Source organism: Colletotrichum higginsianum (assembly GCF_001672515.1).
Source record: "Colletotrichum higginsianum IMI 349063 chromosome 7 map unlocalized unitig_7, whole genome shotgun sequence".
Classification (NCBI taxonomy): domain Eukaryota; kingdom Fungi; phylum Ascomycota; class Sordariomycetes; order Glomerellales; family Glomerellaceae; genus Colletotrichum; species Colletotrichum higginsianum.
In genome coordinates, this window is record NW_017263917.1 from 3334810 (window position 1) to 3357232 (window position 22423).

Here is a 22423-nt window from a genome sequence, read left to right on the forward strand (position 1 = left end):
CCGAATTCGCCGTTTCTGCTTGGGGCAAGGTGACAGAATCCCATCTTTCTGTTGTATGATGTGTGGTGACTCGAAACCTGCGTGCTGTTTTGTTTTCAATACGGAAGGAGTTTGGAGGGGGCCTCTGGTGCAGTTGAACAAACATTCAGTATTATTGGGAAATATCTGTGATGGTTTCGAAGAAAAGAAAGGGGCGAATCCAGCTCGTCATCCGCCTGCATCACAAGATCCCTCCCAGATCATACCAGACAGAATGAAAATTGCCTAAGGTCATGACCAGGTCGCAGGACCGAAGGTGCCGTTCGTAGGAATGGCTTTCAGAGGAATGCCCTGGCCGTCAACCGTAGTCTTCTGGATCGTGTTACCCCACCAGCTGAGCTGGACGCCGGGGAAAACGAGGGTGAAGAAGATGAAAATGGCAGAAATCGCGAGGCCGGAGTCGAGGGCGGCGGAGAGGACATAGTTGTACTGTCGTTACCAGGTCAGTTGTATGGACTAGGTACTCAAATTGGAACAGAAACAGGAACAGCAAGCCGATCTCAAAAGCACCTACCTTTGCCCGCCATTGCGGATATTTGCCCTTGAGCCACTTGTTGAAGATGAATGAGACGACAAACGCCGAAGTGTAGTTGATCCCAGTCGCAGGGGGCACGTTCCCGGTCCCCGCGAAGAAAAGAGGCCAGTGAAGATACCTCAGGAACTTGTTGTTCGGGAATCGCTTCTTGAGGAAGAACGTGACCACCGGCAACAGGGCACCAATCCAGAAGAGATGCAAGAGGCCCGAGTAGATCTTCCCAACGCTGTAGAGACGGGCGGGGCCGATGGCGCCCCAGACGATGCTCGAGGAAAAGTTGACCCGTCCCTGCGGGCAGGTGTAGCCGTTGGGCTGGCTCTCGTGGCAGATATCCCTGACGTGGTTGAGCATCCAGAGTAGGACCGCGTTCTGAGTCAGTGAGCCCGTAATGCAGGCAGTGAGCTGGGCTGCGAACAGAGTCCGCCGCGGGATCTTCATGTACAGGCCGAGCTTCATGTCCGAGGAGAAGATCATGGCCTGGCTGAGGCCGGTGTAGGCGTAGAATTTGAAGATGAGCATCACGATGGGCTTGCCCGGGACGGCATAGCCCGAGATGATCTCGCCCAGCACCGTGAGAACGTTGCTGTTGAGGTTCGCGACGGCGTAGACGCTGCCGGTCGGGATCAGGTAGACCAGGGCCAGGCCGAAAGCGACGAAGACGCCCCAGACCGGCATCTGGGTCTTGTACACCTCCTGCACGATGATCGTCAAGGCCAGCACGACGGCAGTCAGGATGCCGTACCACCACCACGGCGTGTCGGGATACTTCTCGATCAGGCGAGTGTGGACGTCCTTCTTCCGGCCCGGGTTAAAGGCGCCGATGATGTCCCTGTAGTAGTTGATGAAGATGTAGGTCGGCACGCAGGTCATAACGGCGAAGGAGATGCCGTAGCTCAACGCAAAGGTTACCGGCATGAAGAGGGGGCTGTACTTCTCGTACTCTTCCACCATGAAGTTCCCATCCCTACCGACCACCCGCGTGGCGTTGTAGATCTTGTCGGTGTTGTCGTACGTGTCGGCCCCCGAGAACGGAAGGTATGCAGTGTACCACGTGTTGGTGTAGTAGAGAATGGGAGTAACGAGTGCGAAGAGAATGACCCAGCCAGCGAAGACGTTGGCTTGCGCCCAAAAGGGGACGACCAAAGGAGAGCCGTTGTAGGCAATCTGGGACCAGTCGAATGTGGTTGGCAGGTAGGCAAGGCCTGTGGACATACCGAAGAGATTGTTGACCACCACATTGTCTGTTAATGTTAGTCAACCAACATTTGATGTCTCTGAAGCTTGCGTTGTGTTGGCAACTTACTTGGTGCAGCCCAGCAAACGAACGCAAAGGTACTCAGCCCAGTGAAGAGGTATCCCGGAAGCCAGTACCAACAGAAGCTGCCCAGGAAGACGTACAGAAAGAATCGATATCTCGATATCCTCCAGCCGTCGGCTAGGGGGTTGGCGCGTCCGTGCAAAGTCTGGAACAGGGCCGCGTTGGCCAGGGTCGACGGCCAGATCATGTGCGGCGGCTCGACGATGAAGCGATACGCCAGCCCCGCCATGCCGAGACCGAACAGTTGCATCGACAAGCCCAGGAGGAATTGGTAGGGGACGGGGGTGTCGAGCCCGTAGAACGCCGAGGCCTTCTGGGCCTGGATAATGTCGGTGGCCCACGACGGCCCGAAGGACAGGTTGGACATGATGGTGACGACGGCGTGCTCCTTGATGTTGAAGCGGTTGTCCGGGTTGAGGACGAGGTCCCAGCGGCCGAGGACGCGGACCCTCTTCACCGGCAGCAGACGGGCGACGGCGCAGCCGACGGGGTACGAGATGAGCTGGGCGACGAGCGACGAGATGGTGACGCCGGGGTAGCGCATGGAGAAGAACTGGTTGATGCCGGACCCGACCATGGTGAAGACGACGCCGAGAACCCACATACGGAGCGTGTTGACCGGCATGGTCGGGTCGTCCGTGTTGGGCACGTTGGCGCGGACCTCGGGGTACGGCGAGTTGTCAGAGTCAATGTCGAAGTGGTCGCCAATCTCGCCGATGGCGTAGGTCATGGCCTTGTCGAGGTCCTCGACATCTTGCGCCTCGACATTGGACGTCTGCCGGGCCACCGCCGGGCGTGCCTCGGTCACCTTCTCCCCGTGCAGGTCCGTTGCGACGGCGGACATGGTGACTGAGACGGGAGACCGCGCAGGTAGGTTCTCTAGGCCGGTGGTGGTTATATGCAAAAACGAATGAGGCGTTGAACTGGGTTGGACCTCGCTCGCTGGTCAATGAGAAACTGACGTTTGTGTGCTTGTAGTTATAGAATATGGGCGTCTGGTGCAGAGACGTAAGTTCACCAACGTTGCGAGGATCGGTAACGACCTTCCCCAGGTTCCGGATCCTACATTCTAATCTGTTTATCGTCCATCGCCCTCCATGTCCCCTACAGGCTAGATAGCCTTTTCACGGATGTTTCCCCATGACACAGGCTAGAACTGACCGGGGGAGGAAGAGACGTATGGAAGGTCCAAGCTATCTGGCCTGTGCAGCTGCCAACGGGCCTAACGAGCTTCCACAAACGTCCGCGTTGCTGTGTTTACAATGGAGAAGAGGGAGCTGGTGGGCGGGCGAGTAGTGCGGGCCCGTGAAAGCTTGCTGGCATTGTCAGGGTTCCCACGTTGCATCTCCGAGGCCGGCGAGAGAAGAAGTGAGGCGGAGGGGAAGGTCCAAGCCGTCGTATGTAATCGTAGACCCCTGGGATCATGCGTTTGGATGTGTGCTTGCGAGCGAGCGGCCAAGCGGTCCAATTACGTCCTGGTACTGAATGACTGTGCATGAGAGGGGAAGCAGGAGAGCCAATGACATGGTTGGTGCTTGCTGGGTTGGCATAGCTGATACTCTCTAGCATTGGAGCCCTGGTGTTGACAATTCTGACATTGAGGACTACAAATCTCATCAATGCCTGATTTGAACCTCACGTGCTGATCATAGTTGCACAGTCATAGCCTGCGCGGTATTACTTCTTGCCTCGTTCCTTTGCCCGAGAGTATTCTCCATCATAAGTCAGCCATGGCCAACAACAGCCCCTCTTTGTCCAAGAAGTCCAGCATTGTAATCATTGGCGCGTGAGCAATTCTTATTAGCCTACGTGTTTGATGATTTTATTTCTGATTGCTGTTTAATAGGGGAACCTTTGGGATTAGCACCGCGTATTTTCTAGCCAAACGCGGCTACGCGAACATCAAATGCCTCGATCGCCACCCTCCGCCGAGTCCCGACTCTGCGGGGTACGACTTGAACAAAATCATCAGGACCGAGTACGATGAGCCCCTTTACACCGAGCTCGCACTCGAAGCCCTCAATGCTTGGCGGCAACCCGAGTGGCGTGGCATCTTCCACGAGACAGTATGTTTGATAGCCCCGAGCCCAGCCGTGTCCATTCACTTGCCGATGGTGTCCCCCCTGACATCCTAGCTAGGGCCGCATCGTGACAACACTAGGGGATCCTCTCGCGGAGAAGCATCTCAAGGAGTCTTACGAGAACCTGAAAAAGGCAGGGCAGGCCGGCAGCCTCGAGCTGGTCGAGGGCAAGGAGCAGATTGCCAAGCACGTTCCCCAGCTGCGCGATGCGGACGGGATCGAGAACTGGAAGGGGCTCTGGAACAGCCAAGGCGGATGGGCGCACGCGAAAAAGTCGCTCGAGAAATGGGGTCGAGAGGCGCAGGATATGGGCGTCCGCTTCGTATCGGGACCTGGGGGCACCATGGTCGGGCTCAAAGTTGACGGTACGGGCAAGCTTGATGGAATCAGCGTTGCTTCAGGCGACATTGTGCGTGCCGACAGGTACATACTCTGCACCGGAGCGGCGTCGCCAGAGGTACTCCCCGAGCTATCCAGGGAGATGTGGACGAAGTGCTGGTCCTTGGCGCACGTTGAGCTGAGCGACGAGGAAGTTGCCCAATGGAAGGGGATCCCCGTTGTCGACAACTTCGAGTTGGGCTTCACCTTTGAACCAGACCCCGAGACTAGTAAGCCGACTTCCAACTCAATGCTGAGTGTCTACATGACTGACAGACTTGAAGGATGGATGAAAATCTGCGACGGATCCCCCGGCTACCAATACCGAGTCGGGACTTACACCGATCCTTCGGGCAAAGTCGAACACTACTCGATCCCTCGATATGCCAGTACACATCCCGAGGACGGCATCCCTGAAGAAGCCGCCCGGGCCATAAACCGCTTCATCGACACCGTCATGCCACAGTTTTCAGGGCGGCCACTGCTGGGTGCGAGAGTCTGCTGGTGTACCGACTCTCCCGACGCCCACTGGCTGATTGACAACCACCCAAAGCACCCATCTCTCCTGCTGGCCACTGGTGACTCGGGGCACGCCTTCAAGATGTTCCCGATCATCGGCGACTATATCTCGGATGCTTTGGAGGGCAAGGAAAGGGGCCTGAGGAGGGAGTGGAGGTATGGCAACAGGCAGTCGAAGCCCGTCGCGACTCGCCTAGGCACTGAAGTCAAGGACCTGAGAGATGTAATGCGCCTAAAGACGACATAAACCTTCCCGATCGCTGGCATAGAAGAACAACAGTAGACAAAGAGTCAAGCCGACGAGGGCATATTTTTCACTGATCTAAGCCGAGACAATGCCACCCAGTAAACACCGGAACATATAACGCCATCCTAACAATTTTCGGGACAAAAAGCGAAGCTCATGTCTTTTCGTACTCAACCCTGGTTTCTGTCGTGACCCTGATGCTCAGGCTTGCCACCCGCTGTGGCGGGTTCGGGCGGGAAATGCCATCAGCCACGGGCTGAATCTCCCCAACGCTGTCCATGCTGCTGCTGTCCTCGTCCCTCCGCCTCGACTCGATGATGGTCTCGCGATGGCCTTGGCAGTCGTTCCGAAACGCGTGGCCGCACCACAGCTTCGCAACATCCTCGTTCGCGCCGCTCTTTGGCTCCTCTTTCGAGCAGAGGGAGAGGTCGTCGTTCGAATGCAGCTCGTAGGCCTCGGACTGGACGTTGCGGCGCCTCTTGTTGTTCTCGATCGTCGTAGAGTAGGGGTTGTTGGCCTGGTAGGCCTGGTAGTTCGGGTTCGACTTCTTGTCCTTGGAGCCCGTGATGCGGGAGGTGACGAACATGGGCAGGTAGCGCGTGAAGAACGGCTTGAGGGACGGGACACACGCGCAGACAACCCCGGCGTTGACCTCGATCGATGCCCAGTTCAGTTGCTTATTCACGTCAAAGGTGTAATCCGTGCTCTTGAACAGCGGCGGGAGGAGAATCGTGCGTCTGATGGCACAGAAACATACGCTGGGCGTGGCTCGTCAGCAACATGGCACATTTTCAACGGTGCAGAGTGCGTATCGACTCACAAGCCGCCCGTGGCGAAAAGAAGGATCAGGGAGCATTTCTGCCTCGTGGCCATCTGAAGAGGGATGATGATGTTGAGGGGGAGCACCAAGCAAACGACGTCCATGATGATGTTGGTTCCGCTGAGGGCGAGGTAGATTTTGTTCTTGTCGATACATTTTGCCGAGTCCCTCGCCGAAAGGATCCAGGATGCGTGTATCGGCCTGCAGCCGAAAACGATCAGAAACAGATACGCCAAGGCGTAGGCCGTAGCGAAGCCGATGAGAGCCATGGTGACGAGCCTGAACCATCGGTCTGGCGAAAGACGCAGGTAGAGGACGAGCAGGGAAAGCTTCGCCGTCGTGACGCTGAGGGAGTAGACGGCGATGGCAATCAAGCTGTGCTGAACACGGTGTTAGCAGTGGCCTTCCCTCTTGTTTGTCGCAATCATCAATGGGGAACATACCATCAGAAACGAGGGAGAATAATCGGCACGCTTGACCTGCCACATGTGAACTCCCACGCCGAGGTCACATACTAGCAAGAGTCAGTAAATTGTCCCGAGAAAAGGCAGTCACTGACGAGATAGACTGACGTTTGATTGACAGGCAATAGAATATCACGGCCAACACCAGTGAAAAACCGATGAGATCTGGGAGAGGCGTCGTGAGCATATGAGCGAGGATGATGAACACAAATGGGCCGCCACTAACAGTCATCGGGACCAAAAGACCTCTTGACCAGAGATAGCCTCGTAAACGCCCGAAGGCAAACGAAAATGACGGAAAGCGAGGTCAGCGTGCCGCCCAAAGCCAGGGCTTCAATCGTGACCGTCCCGGCGTCGAATCGACCTTGGCCAGCCGGCGGCTCGGCCATGTACTCGGAGACGGAAGACGACATCTGCTCATCGAGAGCTGAGCCTTCGCGGCCAACAAAAGGGAATTGACCGGTGATGAAGAAGGGCTGTGCAATCCCAAAGCGACGCTTGAGCCTGGCGTTGAACGAAGTACGGGGATCTAGTGTCTGAAGTATTCGCGTGGAACTCGGGCTCTTTTTTACCATGTTGTGTCACCCTGAACCGGACAGGATGGGACGAGCCGTGGGGCCGGTGCCGCGCCGAGTCCCTGACGGGAAATTGACAAGCAAGCACCGTTCCTTTTTTCTTGGGCGCGGGCTGTCTCTGAAGATGCGTATAGCCCGGGGCTCCGGAGGGAAAAGTCGGGTGTCGAGGGACATTGTGATGAGACCCGGGTGGCAGACTCTGCCATGCGAAGTCCATGCGATCCCCGCCCGAGGATCCGTGTGTAATGAACCAAAAGACAAGAAGCAACTTGTGTCAAAAATCAGAGTCGCTGGACGGTCCGAGCAGATGTTCTCGGGGTGAAAAGTGACAGATGCGGGTGGGTTCTCGGCTGTCTCGAGAAGCTGGACTCGAAGGGGGCCGGGGGTGGTGGTTGTCAAAAAGTAAGCACGCTTCGACGTGTCCGACGAAAAAAGCAAAAATATCAAAAGTGGTGCTATCATTGGCTTCAGCATCTTGATCTGTCATCTTGGTTCCCTTGGTTCTCTTACAGCCCTAGCAACGTCCGTGGGCAGCTTTTCTCCCTCTCTCGAGAACGATGCCTCCTTTTCTCTCGCTTGTCGAACCCTCTCCAGTAATCCTCAGAATGGCCGAATCAGAGCCAAGATGATCAGAGACGATGGAAAAAGCAACGATCAAAGGCCCCAACGGCGGGATTCTTACCCGCCGCAACACTAACTGGGGGGCCCCATGTCTCTTTACCCACTTCGATGATCCTGTTTGGCCTGGTTCTGAGTCTGGGCTTACAAGTTGTCGTCTGATGGGCATCGGAGAGTCTGCCCTCAGGAGGGGGAAAGAGCTTTTTGTTCAGATGAGCTGTGAAGTTCAGGCGACTGCGTATGATCGGGTTCCCAAGTCATTGCTTTTTATTATTATTAGCTAACGTGTCCCCCTTTGTAATTCACGGCAGGATCTAGGGAACCGTGCGGTCTTCGAGATCATCGATCTTGGGATAGAGAAGTGACAAGCAAATATCGGCTAACTGCTGTGACTGACACCACGGCCAGCCTTCAACTGTGACTGTGAACTTGGCCGATTTAGGCTGGCCAAGTCCGGCCCCTCTCGGTCATATTCCGCAAAGCAAACATATGGTTTGAGCCGGGTTCAACCCCCTCCCCCGACCCCAGCTGTCGACAAACCCCGGATGTCGTACGCACGAACAGGATCACTCGATTTCGGTCACCTCCCAGCAGAAATTTAGTGCCGCTGCCGGGGTGAAAGTTTGCTTCCTGACAAGCCTTCGGCTGTTGGTCCTTCTGTGTTACGGGGCAAGAAAAACACAGCCAATGTGATAGAAGATGCCAGGTTTCTCTGTGTAATCTCTGCTTTTAATTAACCACCTGTTTTCCTCGGTGGACGTCGCCGCTCTACACAAACAATCGACGGCGGCTTGGCCTGGAGATCCTCGTCACCCTGCGAAACCGCCACTGGCAGAACATCCTTCATGATTCCGGCCGTTTCTCGGTAGGCGTAGACGGGTGCATGGTCAATGGGTCCATATCGTGAATGCTCCCTCTTGCTTGCTGGCTCGCATGATAGCCTTCAATGTCCCCATTGACGCTGCCCTCAACATCGACTACACCAGCCATCCGAGGCGTTGTCGGAGACGTAGGGCTTGCGGGCGACTGCGGAGGCCCGTTGTGCCTCAGATGCATTCTGCCAGTATTATCAGAGCCGCCGACAACCTCCGAACAGGGCCTCTGAGGGCTTTGGCTGCCGTATCTCAACGTTCTGGGCCATGACAGCAGCGGCCTCACGAGGGGGGCACACGCGCATATGATGGCCGATGTCGGTTCGGCAAGGCTCAAGAGGCCCAGTGGTACGTTGTTGTACGTCGGGTCGTTGTTGTCGAGACCGATTGGCAAACTGACTATTCTCAAGATTGATATCGCGCTGGTACTAGGCCGAGAGTCAGAATTCTCGCGATTGACTGGGTGGCAAACCTCAACGAGGGGGGGCGGTTGCCATCAATCCAAGCTTACAAAATGCCGACACCGAAGCTGGCAATCAGGCCAACTTTCTGCGTCGGGGCAAGGCGCATCTTCTGGACGAGAGCTATGGGCAGTATGAAGATGATGATGTTCGTTACAAGATGCATAGCTGCATTGACATAGCCAAAGACCAAGAGATCGGGCTTTTTGCCGTTTGGTGAATGCCCGTTTGAGGTAGACCGGTCCAGGATGATCCCACTGTAGATCAGCATGGCTGATACGATGACGAAAAAGACCCCAGAAAACCCATCGCAGAAAATCTTGATGCTAGGGAGGGCGAAGGCACGGCGGTATTGGAGCAGAAAGGTCGCTTTTGCGAAGGCAAAGGAAACTTGATACAAGATGACACTTGCAATCAGGTACTTCTTCAGCATCAGTCCGTGTCAGCACTGATGCAACAGATGAGGTCTTTGAAGAGCGTCTAACCTGGGCGTATGCCCTCGATTCTGAGTGCGGCACCGTCCATACATGCGAGCCGAATGCCCCGTATGTCGCGCCTAGATGGGGAGGAAACGATGTCAACCTCGTGTGAAGTAGCGAACCCACAGCCGTCGACTTGGACACCTACTGCATTGTACCACGGCGCATTGCGCAATGGCAAGAATCTTTGTGGGAAGAGTCAGTAAAACGGAAAGGCTCAGTAGACTCATGCGCACTAACAGAAGCCCAGATAAACATTGAATCATCCAGTCCCCATGCTCGCAGGATGTATCCCCTGATGTATACCCTGAGAGCCATGAAGAGTACCGTAATTGCCATGAACGCTGACGAGACTCCGATGACGAGGGCATTCCTGTTGTCCGTCGACGTCGTAGGGGGAGCCGCCGCGTCGCTCATCTTGACTTGACGTCGGGCGATGGATTGGGGGGATTCCCGGGTTACGGCCGTGAGTACTAGACAGCGTTAACTTGGTCGAAGAAGGCCAGCCGATGGGGCGGCACCTAGTTGGTCGTTTCCTCCAATGTCAGAGAGTTTCAATTAGCAGGCGAAAACTCCCGCTTGGCGTCAGAAAACATGCTGATGGAGATTTCTGTCTCAGCGGTTCAGTGGCGGCGTCGATTCGGTCTTAACGTGATGGGTTCGACTCCTCCTGATGTTCACCAAAGGAGAAGAAGAAGAAAAAAGGGAGAAAGAAAAGAGAAACCCATCCAGTATGGGGGTGAAAGACGGTAAACCTTGAATATGGGAGCCACAGGGCTATATTGGCATGCGCCATCTTGTCGGGCGGGCCGGTTTTGGCAACGTTCAAGTCTTGGATTACAAGCTGTCGTTACCAAGCTCGATTTGACATTACCTTGGGCCGGATGCGGTCTAAAGCCTCGTCATAGAATGCCACTCAAGCGTAGATAAGCCGCAGACCATTGACGGAGTAAACCACATGCGTCTTTTCGAGAGTAGAGTGGCGTACCGGTTGGGGCTGGGTTTATAAATTTCTCAGCGGGCTGGTACTTTTCCACTCGTCGAGGCTTCAAAGCGTCCAAAGGCTTCGCTTGTTTCCATTCAACATGGGCTGGGGTCGAGACTCTGCTCCGCCATTGCAAGTGGCACTTATTTTCAATTTTTATTTTTTATCAGAGCGAACAAAGAAGCGCAAGTCAACAAGTGGCAAAGATACAAGCTGCTTCTCTTTTTGAGTGGAATTTAAAGTATTCCACTGACACTTTTTATCAGTACGTCCTCCAAGCCGACTGCATTCCACATTCCGTTGGAAGATGATTTTGGAGAGTTGGATTTGAATTTTTATTATTAACAACCAATGGCAATGTTTGCACAAATTTGTTGTAAAATACATGGGGAGCTCCAAAGATGACCTTTCCTGTTAGTTGTTTCTCTACAAGAAATTTCTACTAGGCCTCTATTTTTTGCGCAAATGATCGTAGAGGGTCTTCTCCGTTATTTAGACTCACTCCCAAAAACCCATATGCAGATCAGTCAATTTGCTTTTAGCTCAGGCTCACAATAATAAGCGCGATATCTTGCCAAAGCTGTATAAGCAGGCATGTTTGTTGGAGGCTCGACACTCATCCTAACACTAAACGTCGTCCGCAGCTTATAACCGAAGTTATGCTAAAGGTCAATCAGGGGCGGCATCTAGTTTCATTCTGGACGAAGTCAACTCTCTCCAGGCGATAGTCATACGGTTCGGAAACATATACGTACTAGTGTAGCTTGATCAACTTCTTCACACATAATTCGATAGGAACGATGCTGTCGGTCGATATCAACAGCCGCAAGCATTTATATTTTGTTGTATTAAGTTTTCTTAGCGATTGCAGGCTCATGCGTCCCCAGTCGTCGAATGCAAAGGGGGCTCTATCTTCTATCGCTTGACGCTATTGTAAGTCAAAGCACCCACTTTTGGGCCACCCCCACATATGGGCCACCCAAAAATGCCTCATCACCAACCTCCTCCTTCATCCTCCTCCAACTTCAAACTATCACATCTTTTTCCAACCTTATGCAAATGGCCTCATCTTTTTAGGGCACCTTATTCTAGGCATTATGAGCCAGTATACAGAAAATGAAGTCAATCAAGCGCTTGAGGCCATTTCGAACGGTCAGAGTGTCAGGAAGGCTGCCCAGCAGTATGGTGTGCCAAGGTCTACCCTTCAGCATCGTCTTCAAGGCACCCAGGCAAGGGCAGCAGCATTTTCTGACCTGCAGAGGCTCACAGTGAGCCAGGAGGCCAAGTTGGCTGAATGGGTGCGAATCCAGCATGCCCTTGGGCTTCCTCCAACCCATCAACAAGTGAAGCATTTTGCAGAAAGAATCCTTCATGCCATAGGGGATACCCAACCTATAGGGAGAGGCTGGGTCCAGGCCTTTATAAGGAGGAATCCATCAGTCAAGGTCAAGAGAAGTTGCCCTATTGATTCAAGACGTGTTAATGGGGCATCTACTGAGGTCATCAGGGACTGGTTCAAGCATCTCGCCATACCAGAGATCATCAGCATCAAACCAGCCAACAGATATAACATGGATGAGACTGGTATCCTTGAGGGCCAGGGATCTAATGGGCTGGTGCTGGGGATGTCTGAGGCGAAGTCTATCCGCAAGAAACAGCCTGGATCAAGGGCATGGGTGTCTATTATTGAATGCATCTCTGCCCTAGGCCACAGACTTCATCCCCTTATTATATATAAGGGTAAGACAGTCCAGCAGCAGTGGTTTCCTCTAGATCTTAGCCCTTATGAAGGCTGGCAATTCACAGCAACTGAAAATGGCTGGACAACAGATGCTACTGCAGTTGAATGGCTGCAGAAGGTGTTTATCCCTCAGACTGTCCCTCAGGGCAAGGGGGATAAGGAGGAGGCTAGACTATTGATCCTGGATGGGCATGGGAGCCACACAACGACTGACTTTATGTGGTTGTGCTATATAAACAACATCCATCTATTGTTCTTACCGCCACACACCTCCCATGTCCTCCAGCCACTTGATCAAGCAGTCTTCAGCCCTCTTAAGGCAGCCTATAGGAAGGAGCTTGGATACCTTAGTCTATGGAATGACTCTACTATTGTAGGCAAGAGGAACTTCCTAGGCTGTTATTATAAGGCTGCCCTTGCAGGTATGACGATGCAGAACATCAGAAGTGGTTGGAAATGGACAGGGTTATGGCCTGTCTCTATGGCGAAGCCTCTGATGAGCTCCCTCCTACTCCCAACAACACCAAAGCCATCAGCATCGTCAGATCAGGTCAGCAAAGGGCAGTCTAGGGGCAAGGAAGCTGAAGGATGGGCATCTGCGTCGTCTGCAGTGGCATGGTCGACGCCAAGGAAGATGAAGGATCTGTCTGGCCAACTGAAGCTATTCACAGAGTTGGATAATGATGCGCATACCCAACGCCTCCTTTTCATGAAGGTGAAAAAAGGCTTCAGCGAGCAGGCCTATGAGCTGGCCACTGCCCAGCATAAGCTGGAGCTTCTGCAGGCCCAAGTTACCAACACTGCAGTAAGGAAAAGGAAGGCAGTTCAGATCAACCCAAACACTAAGTTCGCCAACATCAAAGACATCCAGAAGGCTCAGGTTGAGGCTGGCGATAAAGAGGATATCACAGATGAGTCCAGCGAGGCTGATTTACCTAGTGAGGCTGAAAGCTGTATTGTGGTGGCATCTAGGTGCAGTCAATAGTTAATTGAACATACTGGTGTCGATGGGAATACCCTCATTTTTGGGTGGCCCATATGTGGGGGTGGCCCAAAAGTGGGTGCTTTGACTTATGCCATTGAGATCCCAACCGTAACGCCGATGCCATGAGAATATGCAGCAGATATCATACACTCCCTAAAATCAGAGATTGGACTTGGTTCTGCCCCGAATGCGCGCACCAAAGATGTAAAAGACAAGAGGGATCGGGATCAGGCCAATAGAGATGAAGGCCAGCAAGCTGTTACCCCACCCGAGACCAAGAGCGTTGTACATCTCCAGACCTCCAAGGGGAAGCAGAGCACCAGACAAGGATCGGAGAACAGCCAGCGCGGCAGTGACCGAGGCCGCGTAGAGAGGATACGAGTCGAGCAGGTAGTTCTGGATACACGTCTGTTCATCGAGTCAGCAATTTACTTGCATTGGTCACACTTGGGCAACTGGAGCTTACCATGACACCCATGAGGCCGATGCTAAAGACAACAACACCAAGCATGGGAACGATGAAGTGAACGCCCTTCTCGGCGGTCCAGCCGTAGATGAAGAGGCCGACGGGCAGAACCACGGCGCAGGGCATCGCGATGACCGGGCTGAGGCGAGCCTCGGGCGTGTGCTCGATGTTTCTGGCCTTGTTCCTGAGGACGATGGCGTCGGTGAGGGCGCCGAAGAGAGCGATGCCGATCATCATACCGATGCCCGCGGGAAGGAAGGTGAGGCCGACGGTTCCCTCGTCGAAGCCGTACTGGTCCTTGTAGACGAACGAGAAAGTCGTGATGAGGAGATAGAGAATACCGTAGACGATGGCCACGTAGAGAGCCATGAGAGTGACGATGGGCGTCATGAAGAGGAGCCTCAGAGGTCGGACGATGGCGTGCTTGAACGTGTCGCTCATTTTGGCATCAGCCTGGAGCTTGCTCCGGAGGTCCTGGTTGCCCGTTTCCTTGCGGAGTCGTTCCGCCTTGCGCTCGAGGATGAGGGGGGCGTAGGTCTCCTTGATGAAGAACCAGGAGAGAGGGATAAAGATGCCGCCCTGCGAAGCGGTTAGTTACGATTGTCTGTTGTAAGGCAAGGTCGGTAGACGGCCAACATACCACAATGACAACCAGCCAGTAGATCCACCTCCAACCGGCGGCCTTGATGAGGTAGCCACCGGCAACGGGTCCGATGCAAGGGCCAAGAAGGGGACCGAGGGCCCAGGCGGACATAGCTCGGCCGCGCATCTCGACGGGCATGAGATCGGCGATGCTACCGCTGCCGATGGTGATGGGGACGGCGCCGGCCAAGCCCATGAGGAACCGGAAGGCCATCATCATGGCCATGTTCTGGGACAGGGCGACGCCGACAGTGAAGAGAGTGAAGAAGATGTTGCCCCAGATGTAGAGGCGGGCGCGTCCGTAAACCTCGCTCATGGGGGCGATGATGAGGGGGCCGAAGGCGAAGCCGAGGACGTAGATGGAGACCACGAAGGTCGCCACTGTTGAGGAGGTCTCGCCGAATTCCACCATGATTTTGGGGATTCCGGGCGCAAACATTGAGGAGCCCTGGGAGTGAAGGTCAGCTTTAGTAAGTGATTGGGATCTACGACGACGGCTTACAAGTGGTCTAGTGACGTTAGCAGGTGGAAAATAACACAAGTTGAGGGATCAATGGGTTTGGACTCACGTTACAAAGGTAAGCATGGAGATTGCAGCAACGTTGAACCACTTCATCTTCATCGTCCAGTTCTGGGGGTTCTCCGGGTCATCGGGACCGTCCCAGTAGACGATGTTGGGATCTTGCTCCGTTTCTTTATCGGCCTCGCCACGATTTGTCGTCGACTCGGGGGCGGACTCAGGTCTGATGGTTGCGCCTTCTAGGTCGGAGGCGTTGGGGCTGGTTCCCTTCTCCACGTCGACGTCTCTCGGCGTAGAGCCCGAGGACCTTGGTTCCGCTGCCATGGTGAAGTGACTTGTTGGAGTGTCTGTGTAGTCTTGACGCCGTGCTCGCTGTAGTTGGAAATAGTGTTGAAACGACCGGTACGATCTGCGCTTCGTTCTCGAGTTGTCGTCGTCGTTGTTCGATGCTTTGACTGGGATTCTGAGCCTCGAGAAAGATTCTGGAGAAAGTTAAGACGAGGGAGAGGTAACATTATATCCATCGCGGGAGACACAGACCAGATTAATGATCACAGTACGGACCCCCCTGCTCCCGTTGCACAAAATCCATGCACGCGCCCGCCCACGACGCCAGTAAAAGAGACCGAGACCGAGATACCCTGCTAGTACGAAACCGAGCGACGCAGCGATTGGATGACCGGTTGTTGCTGCAGGAGATCTAACTCAGCCCGAAGACTCGACGGTGCTCGGGCTCGGGAGGGTTTAAATGAAAACACATGGCCCATGCCGGGGGGGGGGGGCTATTGGTGGTATGGCGGCTGTTCCTGGGCGGATTTCGTTCTCGTTTTCTCGTTCCAGCCATGCCATGCTCCAACCTGACATCCGGAATCTGATCGGTGTCAAGTGCAACACGGACTACTGTCAAGTAAAGTATCGGACGAGCATGCCGGAGAACTGGAGAACGGGTCCCGCGAACGGCGACTGGGCCGTGGCGATTGACCTGACGTCCTACACGTGAAAATCCAAAGGGGAGAGAGGGGGGTACGGCTCGGTCTCGGTGACCCTTATTCCCGTCGATATCGTGAACTCTGGATGACGGGATTTGTATGTTGTCAGTGGTCATTTGGTTTGGTTGTCGCAGTGAATCTCCGACGGATGCACAAGCCAGCTACCTACCTAGACAAGCTTTGCTGTTCCCCGCCCCAAAATGGTTCAAGTCTCACTAAGCACGGAAAGACTTCCCTAAACATGATGAGAAGGAGAGGGTCATTGGCCGAGTGTCGAAGAGCGACTCGCTATCCCGAAAGTGTGAAAGTCTCCCCTGAGCCAACTCCTGCGGTAGCCGGTGTGTCAGGGTCACCGGGCGCGGAGATTGCACAACTTAGCCGGGAGCTTGCATAAAAGCCTCCGGAAGAGAGCCCTCCCGCTGGCCAGACCTTGCGGGCCAGACCTTGCGGGGGAACAAATAAAGACTTTGGAAATTGGCTGTTGAATCAGTCCGTTCGCCCACTCCCCCACTCTCCTCGCTTTCATCCCTTCCTACCTACGAAGCAACAATAAGCGCTCCGCTGCCTGAGTAGGATACAGCCCACGGGTGACGCGGATCTTCCCGCAGCACCGGGCTTTTACAAGAACCCGCTGACATGATTCCCGTTCCCAGCTAGATGCAGAAGCTGGGAAACCGACGAGGAATGGTTCGGGGGGTTGCATCGTGGCCGCTAAGGCCATCAGTAGGCCAGCAGCACCAGGCCGGCAGCGCACCGGGCTGCGGTTGTGACCCGACGAGGCAGAGATCTGGTGAACATGTGGCTGGTGCAGTCGGCCCCGTGGAGTACGGATACTTGAAGGTGAATCAAGGCCTCACTAGTCGGCCTAGTCTCTGCCAGTATCCCTATCTCTCGTATCTTCTGGAATACGCGTAAATGAGCAGTGAACCGCCTGACGTGAAACTTGCCATTCGATGCGCCTGACGTTGCACACGGCACCCTGGCTGTATTGCGTGGCATGATGCCCAGATGACAGTTCTCCAACAGCAGGCTTGAATACCCATCCATCTGATCTTGAGCAGTTGCCTTTCACCCCCCTTGTGGCAAGACTCCAAGCAAACCGCAGTATCACGATTCAGTGCCCTCAGTTCCACTGGCTTGGGTTGGCTTTTCCACTCGTCTAATAAGCGTTTACGCTTCCTACGTCAAGAACCCCTCCCCCGAATAGAGATTGCAGCACAGGAAAGCCAAGCTTCTCGAAGACTCATCACGGGGGGAGAAACCCCTGTGTTGAAAAGTTCGGATAGGCCCTCGGTCCAGGAATGGACATGGCGTTGAACCCCTAAGTCCGCCCAGATCCTGGCCGGCACAGCCAAGTCGCTGGGACTTCGGTTTCGGGAACTAAGACTTTAATAAAAATCAAAAATAAAGGATTCGGCGGCCAGACCAGTTCCGGATGGATGCGGAGCCGGTAAGGCCGATAAACCCGGCTGGATTTCCCATGAATGAGGAGTCTGTACGGTGGGGGGAGGGGCTGTCGAAGACGGAGATCTTCGATGTGTTGCAGATCCATAGTATCGCTTAGCAGGCATGGCATGGCAGTCAAAGTAAGAATTATGGATTGGTGGATCTGTGGATTTGTCGCTTTCGGTTTGCGCATATGTTGGCTGTGGAAAATGACACACAGCCCCCTTCGAGTCGACATTAGCTTGGAGCGTCAACCAGAAACCTCATGGAGTCCAGTATCTCACTCAAACACACACACACACACACTCTCTCTCTTTCTCTCTCTCTCTCTCTCACACACAACCAAGACAGCAACGTCGGAAATTGTCCAGCTCACCATAAGAGTCATTGACTGCTTCCAACGTTTGTTTGAGACAACAGGAGAGAGTGTGGAGTTCAACCCCATCGACACAGAATCTCGAATGTCTACTATGTAGTGCTCCTTGGAGCGGGGTGGCAGGGGCCGCTTATGTAGCGAAATTGCCGCCAGAACAATCGAACGATGAAGGCATTCCCGCCCAGCCAGCCCCCTTTTCACATGCACCTCTACATTTAATCATAATCATTAGACTCCTCAGCATCGCCACTTGTCAGCTCGAGCGTCGGTACGTCGCTCTCGTGTTGCGCACGAAGCGGTAGGCGATTCTTTCCCATGCACCAGCATTTAACGTGGCGTACCAGCTGCCGCAGCCTTTCGATTTCGATAGCAAACTAGAACTGGCATCCACGGTCTGGATGTACGGCGTTGTCTGCGTTGACGCGACCAGCCGGACGGCTTCCCCGTTGTCTAGGGCGTCTCTCTGCCGCACAAGACATCTCGGTCTCCGGAGCGACCCTGGGGCCAGGACGCCATAGGAAGAGTTGAGCCTCTTTGTGCAATAGCCAGATGGGCAGCTAAAGAGTCTAGCGTAGAGAGAATGCGCAGAGGTGCTGTCTCGACAGCTGTGCACCAGGCTGAGACAGAAGCGGAAGAACGGGCACAATGACGAAGTCCGTATGGTTAGAATGGCTGTCCGAGGAGACCATGCGCCGGTGTCTGTCATCGCCAGGCTCTAGCCGGTGAGGTTTTTTCCGGAGACGAGGGGTCCATCTTGAGATCGTTATTTGTAGCTAGGTCGTGAGGGTTGGATATCGGCATCACCAGCAGTCTAGCTGTGATAAACAAATCATTTAGAGCGAGCGGATTGTAGTTGGAGCTAGAACGGCGGCCGCCGGGTTTTCACCAATGTCGAGAAGCCGTGGACAGGTATAAGTTACTCTTACCAGACTACACAAGCCCTTGGCATCGTTAAAAAGAAAAGAAGAAGACCGACGAGGACGGATCAAGAACAAGCTGGAGTAGTGCGCGCGCTCAGCATATCCGTCATAACACTAGACTAGTGAGCAAATTCCGATTTGCAAGTCGGACGTAGTAGTCGAAAGTAGTAAAGCATAAGGGGTCGTGGTAGGTCTCACCTGGCCATTCTGATCTGAGATGGTACGAGATGAGATGAGTGTGCTTTCAGTCAGGTGAGTGAGCTAAGCTGGTGAGTGAGTGAGTGAGTAGATCGCCCTTTTAGTCACCCTCCGGCCGGCCCCTCCCCAAAAAGGGCCAGTTACACAGAGCTGCTGCATACAGTAGCAACTTGCATTAGCGAGTCTTCAGTGGCCCACATGCATGCCCGCTAATGTACAACCCTGTTCAGCGGCCTGCTCGCTGCCTTCAAGTCCCACCCAACACCTCGCAGAAACATCATCATCGTCACCCCTTGACGCGGTTTACCACCCACCCGACGCGGTCGCGTAGCGCACCAGACAATGAGCGCGTCCACATGTCCCCCAACGCGCCCGACACATCGACGACCCCGGGCGAGGTAGCATTCGCTGACGACGCCGACCGCTTCGTCCCGAAACCCCTGATCGACGACCTGCTGCGCACGCGCTATTGCATCCCCGGATCTGTCTTCCTCGTCGAGGACATCGAGTCGCTCCCTGTGCCGCGCTCGAGACGATGGAGGGCCGTGAGGCTGATGCTTGGGGATGGCGAGTTGTGTATACAGGCGCTCCTCCGCGGGGAGATGCATCGCTTCCTCGATATGGGCGCTGTGAGGGTCGGGTGCTACGTACGGTTGGAGGAGTTCACCGTCCGCTTCCAGGACGTCGCCGGCGATCGCCTTCCCTCTGGACGAATGCGGCAGATGGTCTACTTGGTCGTCCATGATCTGGTCACTGTTGGATGGCACACGTCACTCACAACCCCAGACGTGTATCCCCAAAGAGCGCAGGAGCCCGCGGTAGACGACGATTTCATCTCGGATAGCGACGTGGATGTTGCCAACGCGGAAGCTGTCGAACTCCCTATGCCAACACGAGATCCGACACCGCAGAACCCACCACCCTCGACGCCGAGGCCGCAACCGCGAGATAATCCCTCGATGGATGAACAGCACGAGGAAGCCGACGATGCCGAAGAAGGCTTCGAGGTTATGCAAGTGTCGGAAACCAAGGCGACGCAGAGGAGAGCCCAGGCGAAGAGCATGCCAGCAGCTGGTGTCGCCCTCCCGCGAGACTGGACAGACCCGAGCATCCCGCTAAAGCTGACGCCTCTACGATCCATCCCGAACCTACCATACAAGCAGAATTGGTCCGTCAACGTCCTAGCCGTCGTGACGTCCCTCTCCGACGTCGAGCCATCCCATATGCCTCCGCATACCCAAAGGACGGCGCGGCTTGCTGATCCCAGCACCAGCAAGCAGGTCATCCTAACGATCTTTCTCGACGCCGAAGAGTTCAGACCTAGGGTTGGTAGCGTCGTGCTCCTCGTCGGAGTCAAGAACCACCGATTCGACGGCGGTTGCTTGAAGAAGTACGTCAGCGATAGGCCCAAGCCGGGACGCCGCTGGTGGTTCGAGGAGCCCCGGCAGTTCGATTGGTGCGACGTAGAGGGCATGGAGCAGTGGTGGCGGCAGCAGTCACAACAACAAGGGACGACCTTTGGCAACGCATGACTCGGAGGGCACACACTTGTCACACGCAAACGACATCAAGCGACACGTACATGAGTCTCAAGAACGGCTACAAGTCTTGGTATTGGTTTCATGCTACAATCTAGCGTTCGTTGTTGCATTGCATGGAACTTGCGAGCCCAACACTCCTCTCACCTCAGGCTGTGCCCAGTATGAGGCACATGCCGGAGGAGGAAAGGCCTTTTCATCCTGTCTAGTTCAAACCCCACGCGCCTAGAACGTTCCGTCCACCCCCTTTTGTCCCCTTGCCGCTCTGCATCTCCAGCCGCTTGACCCTGTTCACGAGCAGCCCGACGCAGATTGGGCCGATGATTGTGCAGAGCGTAATGGCCCACGTCACCATCAGGAATAGCTCGGAGGGCTGATCGGGGGCACCCGTCCCGCCGCTGAAGATGCCGGTGCTCTCGGCCAAGGCTGAGATCAAGTACCCGATTTCACCGCGAGCGACCATGGCGAAGCCGAGAATGCAGGCCGGGTACACGGAAACCGGCATCTCTGGCTCCGGAGATGCGTTCTTTGGGGTGGTCGCGGCTTGCAGAGGATTGGAAGGCTGAAGAGGCACCTCGCTGGCCTGACCTTCCTGCTGGGGTTGCTGTTGATCTCGCTGCGGCATCGTCTCGCCGCTATTAGGGGACGCATCCGTTCCGGTGCCCGCACACTGCGTTCCAGGAGCAAGCTTCTTGGACTGTTTCTTGCTCGCGCCAGATATCTTCGCGGCAACCCGCTGCACCGTTTGAAGGGGGCTTGCAAAGGACAACAGCCACAGCCCGCAAAGCATCTTGCTCACCATCATCAGGATGGTGTAAACGACTCCACGCCACACAATGGGGCCGGAGAACATTCTCGTGATTGGGACGGAGAAGCCGATAGATGCCTGAGAAAGTCAGCCCGATTGTCGATACATCGAAATAGAAAACAACTCACGAAAAAGAATGGCTTCAAAACATGTTCAACAGCCTTGCTGTAGTAATGCTCGTAGATGTTGACGCCCGAGTTGTACGTGTCTGGCTCGCGAACATCAGGGGCCGTCGCCGTCGCCGCTGCTGATGCAACAGCAGCACCTGCCTCTGTTGACGATCCGGTCCTGACGATCTTTTGATCGGGCGTAGTCGACGAGGACCCTACTGCAGATGCCCCTGTCATGTTGCGGGTGCGAGCTGCGAGATGAGGCACCTCGCTATCCCACCAGCTGATGGTCGCGCCTGCGACGTAGGCCGCAAGTAGGCTCGAAGTACCAGCGAACGTCCCTCCGACCACGAGGCCAAATAGCCAACACGTGTGGAGGACGAGCGCAGTCTGCCGCAGGCGCAGGATTTCATCCAGTTTCGAGCCGGGGCTCTTCTCACGCATCGCATTCAACCGGAGCGTCACCGGTCCCACGATGAATTTGCACGCCGCCGGCACCAGCGTCGCGAAACCCAACGAGACGAGAACCGGCCGAACGACTGTGACGGCGTTGAAGTCGCCGCTGCCGCCGCCGCCGCCAAGGTTCGAAACGATCTGGACCATGATCAGGCCGATGACGTCGTCCATCATGGCGGCGCTCGTCAAGACGACGCCCATGCGCGTTGTCGTGAGGCCGCTGGTGCCGAGGACCGTGAAGGTCGTTCCCAGACTGGTCGAGCAGAGAGCGGCGCCGGCGGCGAAGGCCTGCAGTGGGGACGCGCCGACCATGGAGCTGAGGGTGAAGGACAGGCCCATCGGCACGGCGATGCCGGTCATGGCGACGCCGATGGACAGGAGGAGGTTCGCCTTGAGAGACCTGAACGAGGTAGAGAGGCCACCTGTAAAACACTTGTCAGTCGTCGAATTCAGCATCGTAGGGGATGTACAGAAACGTCTGATTGGCGTCTCTCACCTTCAAAGACGATCAGTATCAAGCCGAGATAGCCGAGCTGCATGATTGACTGCTCCATCTCCTGGGGCAGCCATTTGGCGCCGGGAGTGCCCCAGGCGATGCCGAGGAAGACCTGGCCGATGAGGCCGCAGTAGACGAGCTTGTCGAGGGCGAAGTTGACGCCGTTGAGCAGCAGCAGGAAGCCCGAGAGGATGATGATTGTGGTGATGGAGGGCTCATGGTAGGCCAGCGAGGATTCGAATGTCGCCATTGTGGTCGACTGGGGAACGTGATCTTGAGAAAGACATAAATTTCTGATAAAGGAGTTCAACAAGAGAAGCCTTCTGCTGGTCCCCTGGGGT

At 55.1% G+C, this 22423-nt stretch overlaps 7 protein-coding genes across 7 annotated transcripts; 2 read left to right on the plus strand and 5 right to left on the minus strand.

Annotated features, from left to right (window-relative positions):
* Window positions 1-270: 270 nt before the first annotated feature.
* On the minus strand, window positions 271-2736 carry CH63R_10710 (OPT family small oligopeptide transporter; the record flags this gene model as incomplete). The annotated part of the gene is made up of 3 exons (XM_018305684.1): window positions 271-468; window positions 554-1815; window positions 1878-2736. 3 exons carry the CDS (start codon window positions 2734-2736, stop codon window positions 271-273), a joined length of 2319 nt encoding a protein of 772 aa, XP_018155108.1.
* Window positions 2737-3622: 886 nt separating this feature from the next.
* Window positions 3623-5117, plus strand: CH63R_10711 (FAD dependent oxidoreductase; the record flags this gene model as incomplete). The annotated part of the gene is made up of 4 exons (XM_018305685.1): window positions 3623-3678; window positions 3739-3958; window positions 4032-4581; window positions 4636-5117. The coding sequence occupies 4 exons, from the start codon at window positions 3623-3625 to the stop codon at window positions 5115-5117; spliced, it is 1308 nt and encodes a 435-aa protein (XP_018155109.1).
* A 154-nt stretch (window positions 5118-5271) lies between these two features.
* Window positions 5272-6976, minus strand: CH63R_10712 (Integral membrane protein; the record flags this gene model as incomplete). Its single annotated transcript, XM_018305686.1, has 4 exons — window positions 5272-5875; window positions 5938-6317; window positions 6381-6451; window positions 6628-6976. 4 exons carry the CDS (start codon window positions 6974-6976, stop codon window positions 5272-5274), a joined length of 1404 nt encoding a protein of 467 aa, XP_018155110.1.
* A 1461-nt stretch (window positions 6977-8437) lies between these two features.
* On the minus strand, window positions 8438-9823 carry CH63R_10713 (Integral membrane protein; the record flags this gene model as incomplete). Its single annotated transcript, XM_018305687.1, has 4 exons — window positions 8438-8894; window positions 8978-9317; window positions 9555-9591; window positions 9647-9823. The coding sequence occupies 4 exons, from the start codon at window positions 9821-9823 to the stop codon at window positions 8438-8440; spliced, it is 1011 nt and encodes a 336-aa protein (XP_018155111.1).
* Window positions 9824-13276: 3453 nt separating this feature from the next.
* CH63R_10714 (Major facilitator superfamily transporter) lies at window positions 13277-15337 on the minus strand (the record flags this gene model as incomplete). The annotated part of the gene is made up of 5 exons (XM_018305688.1): window positions 13277-13513; window positions 13584-14162; window positions 14224-14710; window positions 14795-15227; window positions 15310-15337. The coding sequence occupies 5 exons, from the start codon at window positions 15335-15337 to the stop codon at window positions 13277-13279; spliced, it is 1764 nt and encodes a 587-aa protein (XP_018155112.1).
* A 3693-nt stretch (window positions 15338-19030) lies between these two features.
* Window positions 19031-20206, plus strand: CH63R_10715 (uncharacterized protein; the record flags this gene model as incomplete). The annotated part of the gene is made up of 1 exon (XM_018305689.1): window positions 19031-20206. The coding sequence occupies one exon, from the start codon at window positions 19031-19033 to the stop codon at window positions 20204-20206; it is 1176 nt and encodes a 391-aa protein (XP_018155113.1).
* Window positions 20207-20417: 211 nt separating this feature from the next.
* CH63R_10716 (Sodium/hydrogen exchanger family protein) lies at window positions 20418-22332 on the minus strand (the record flags this gene model as incomplete). The annotated part of the gene is made up of 3 exons (XM_018305690.1): window positions 20418-21098; window positions 21149-22008; window positions 22083-22332. 3 exons carry the CDS (start codon window positions 22330-22332, stop codon window positions 20418-20420), a joined length of 1791 nt encoding a protein of 596 aa, XP_018155114.1.
* Between the last annotated feature and the right edge of the window lie 91 nt (window positions 22333-22423).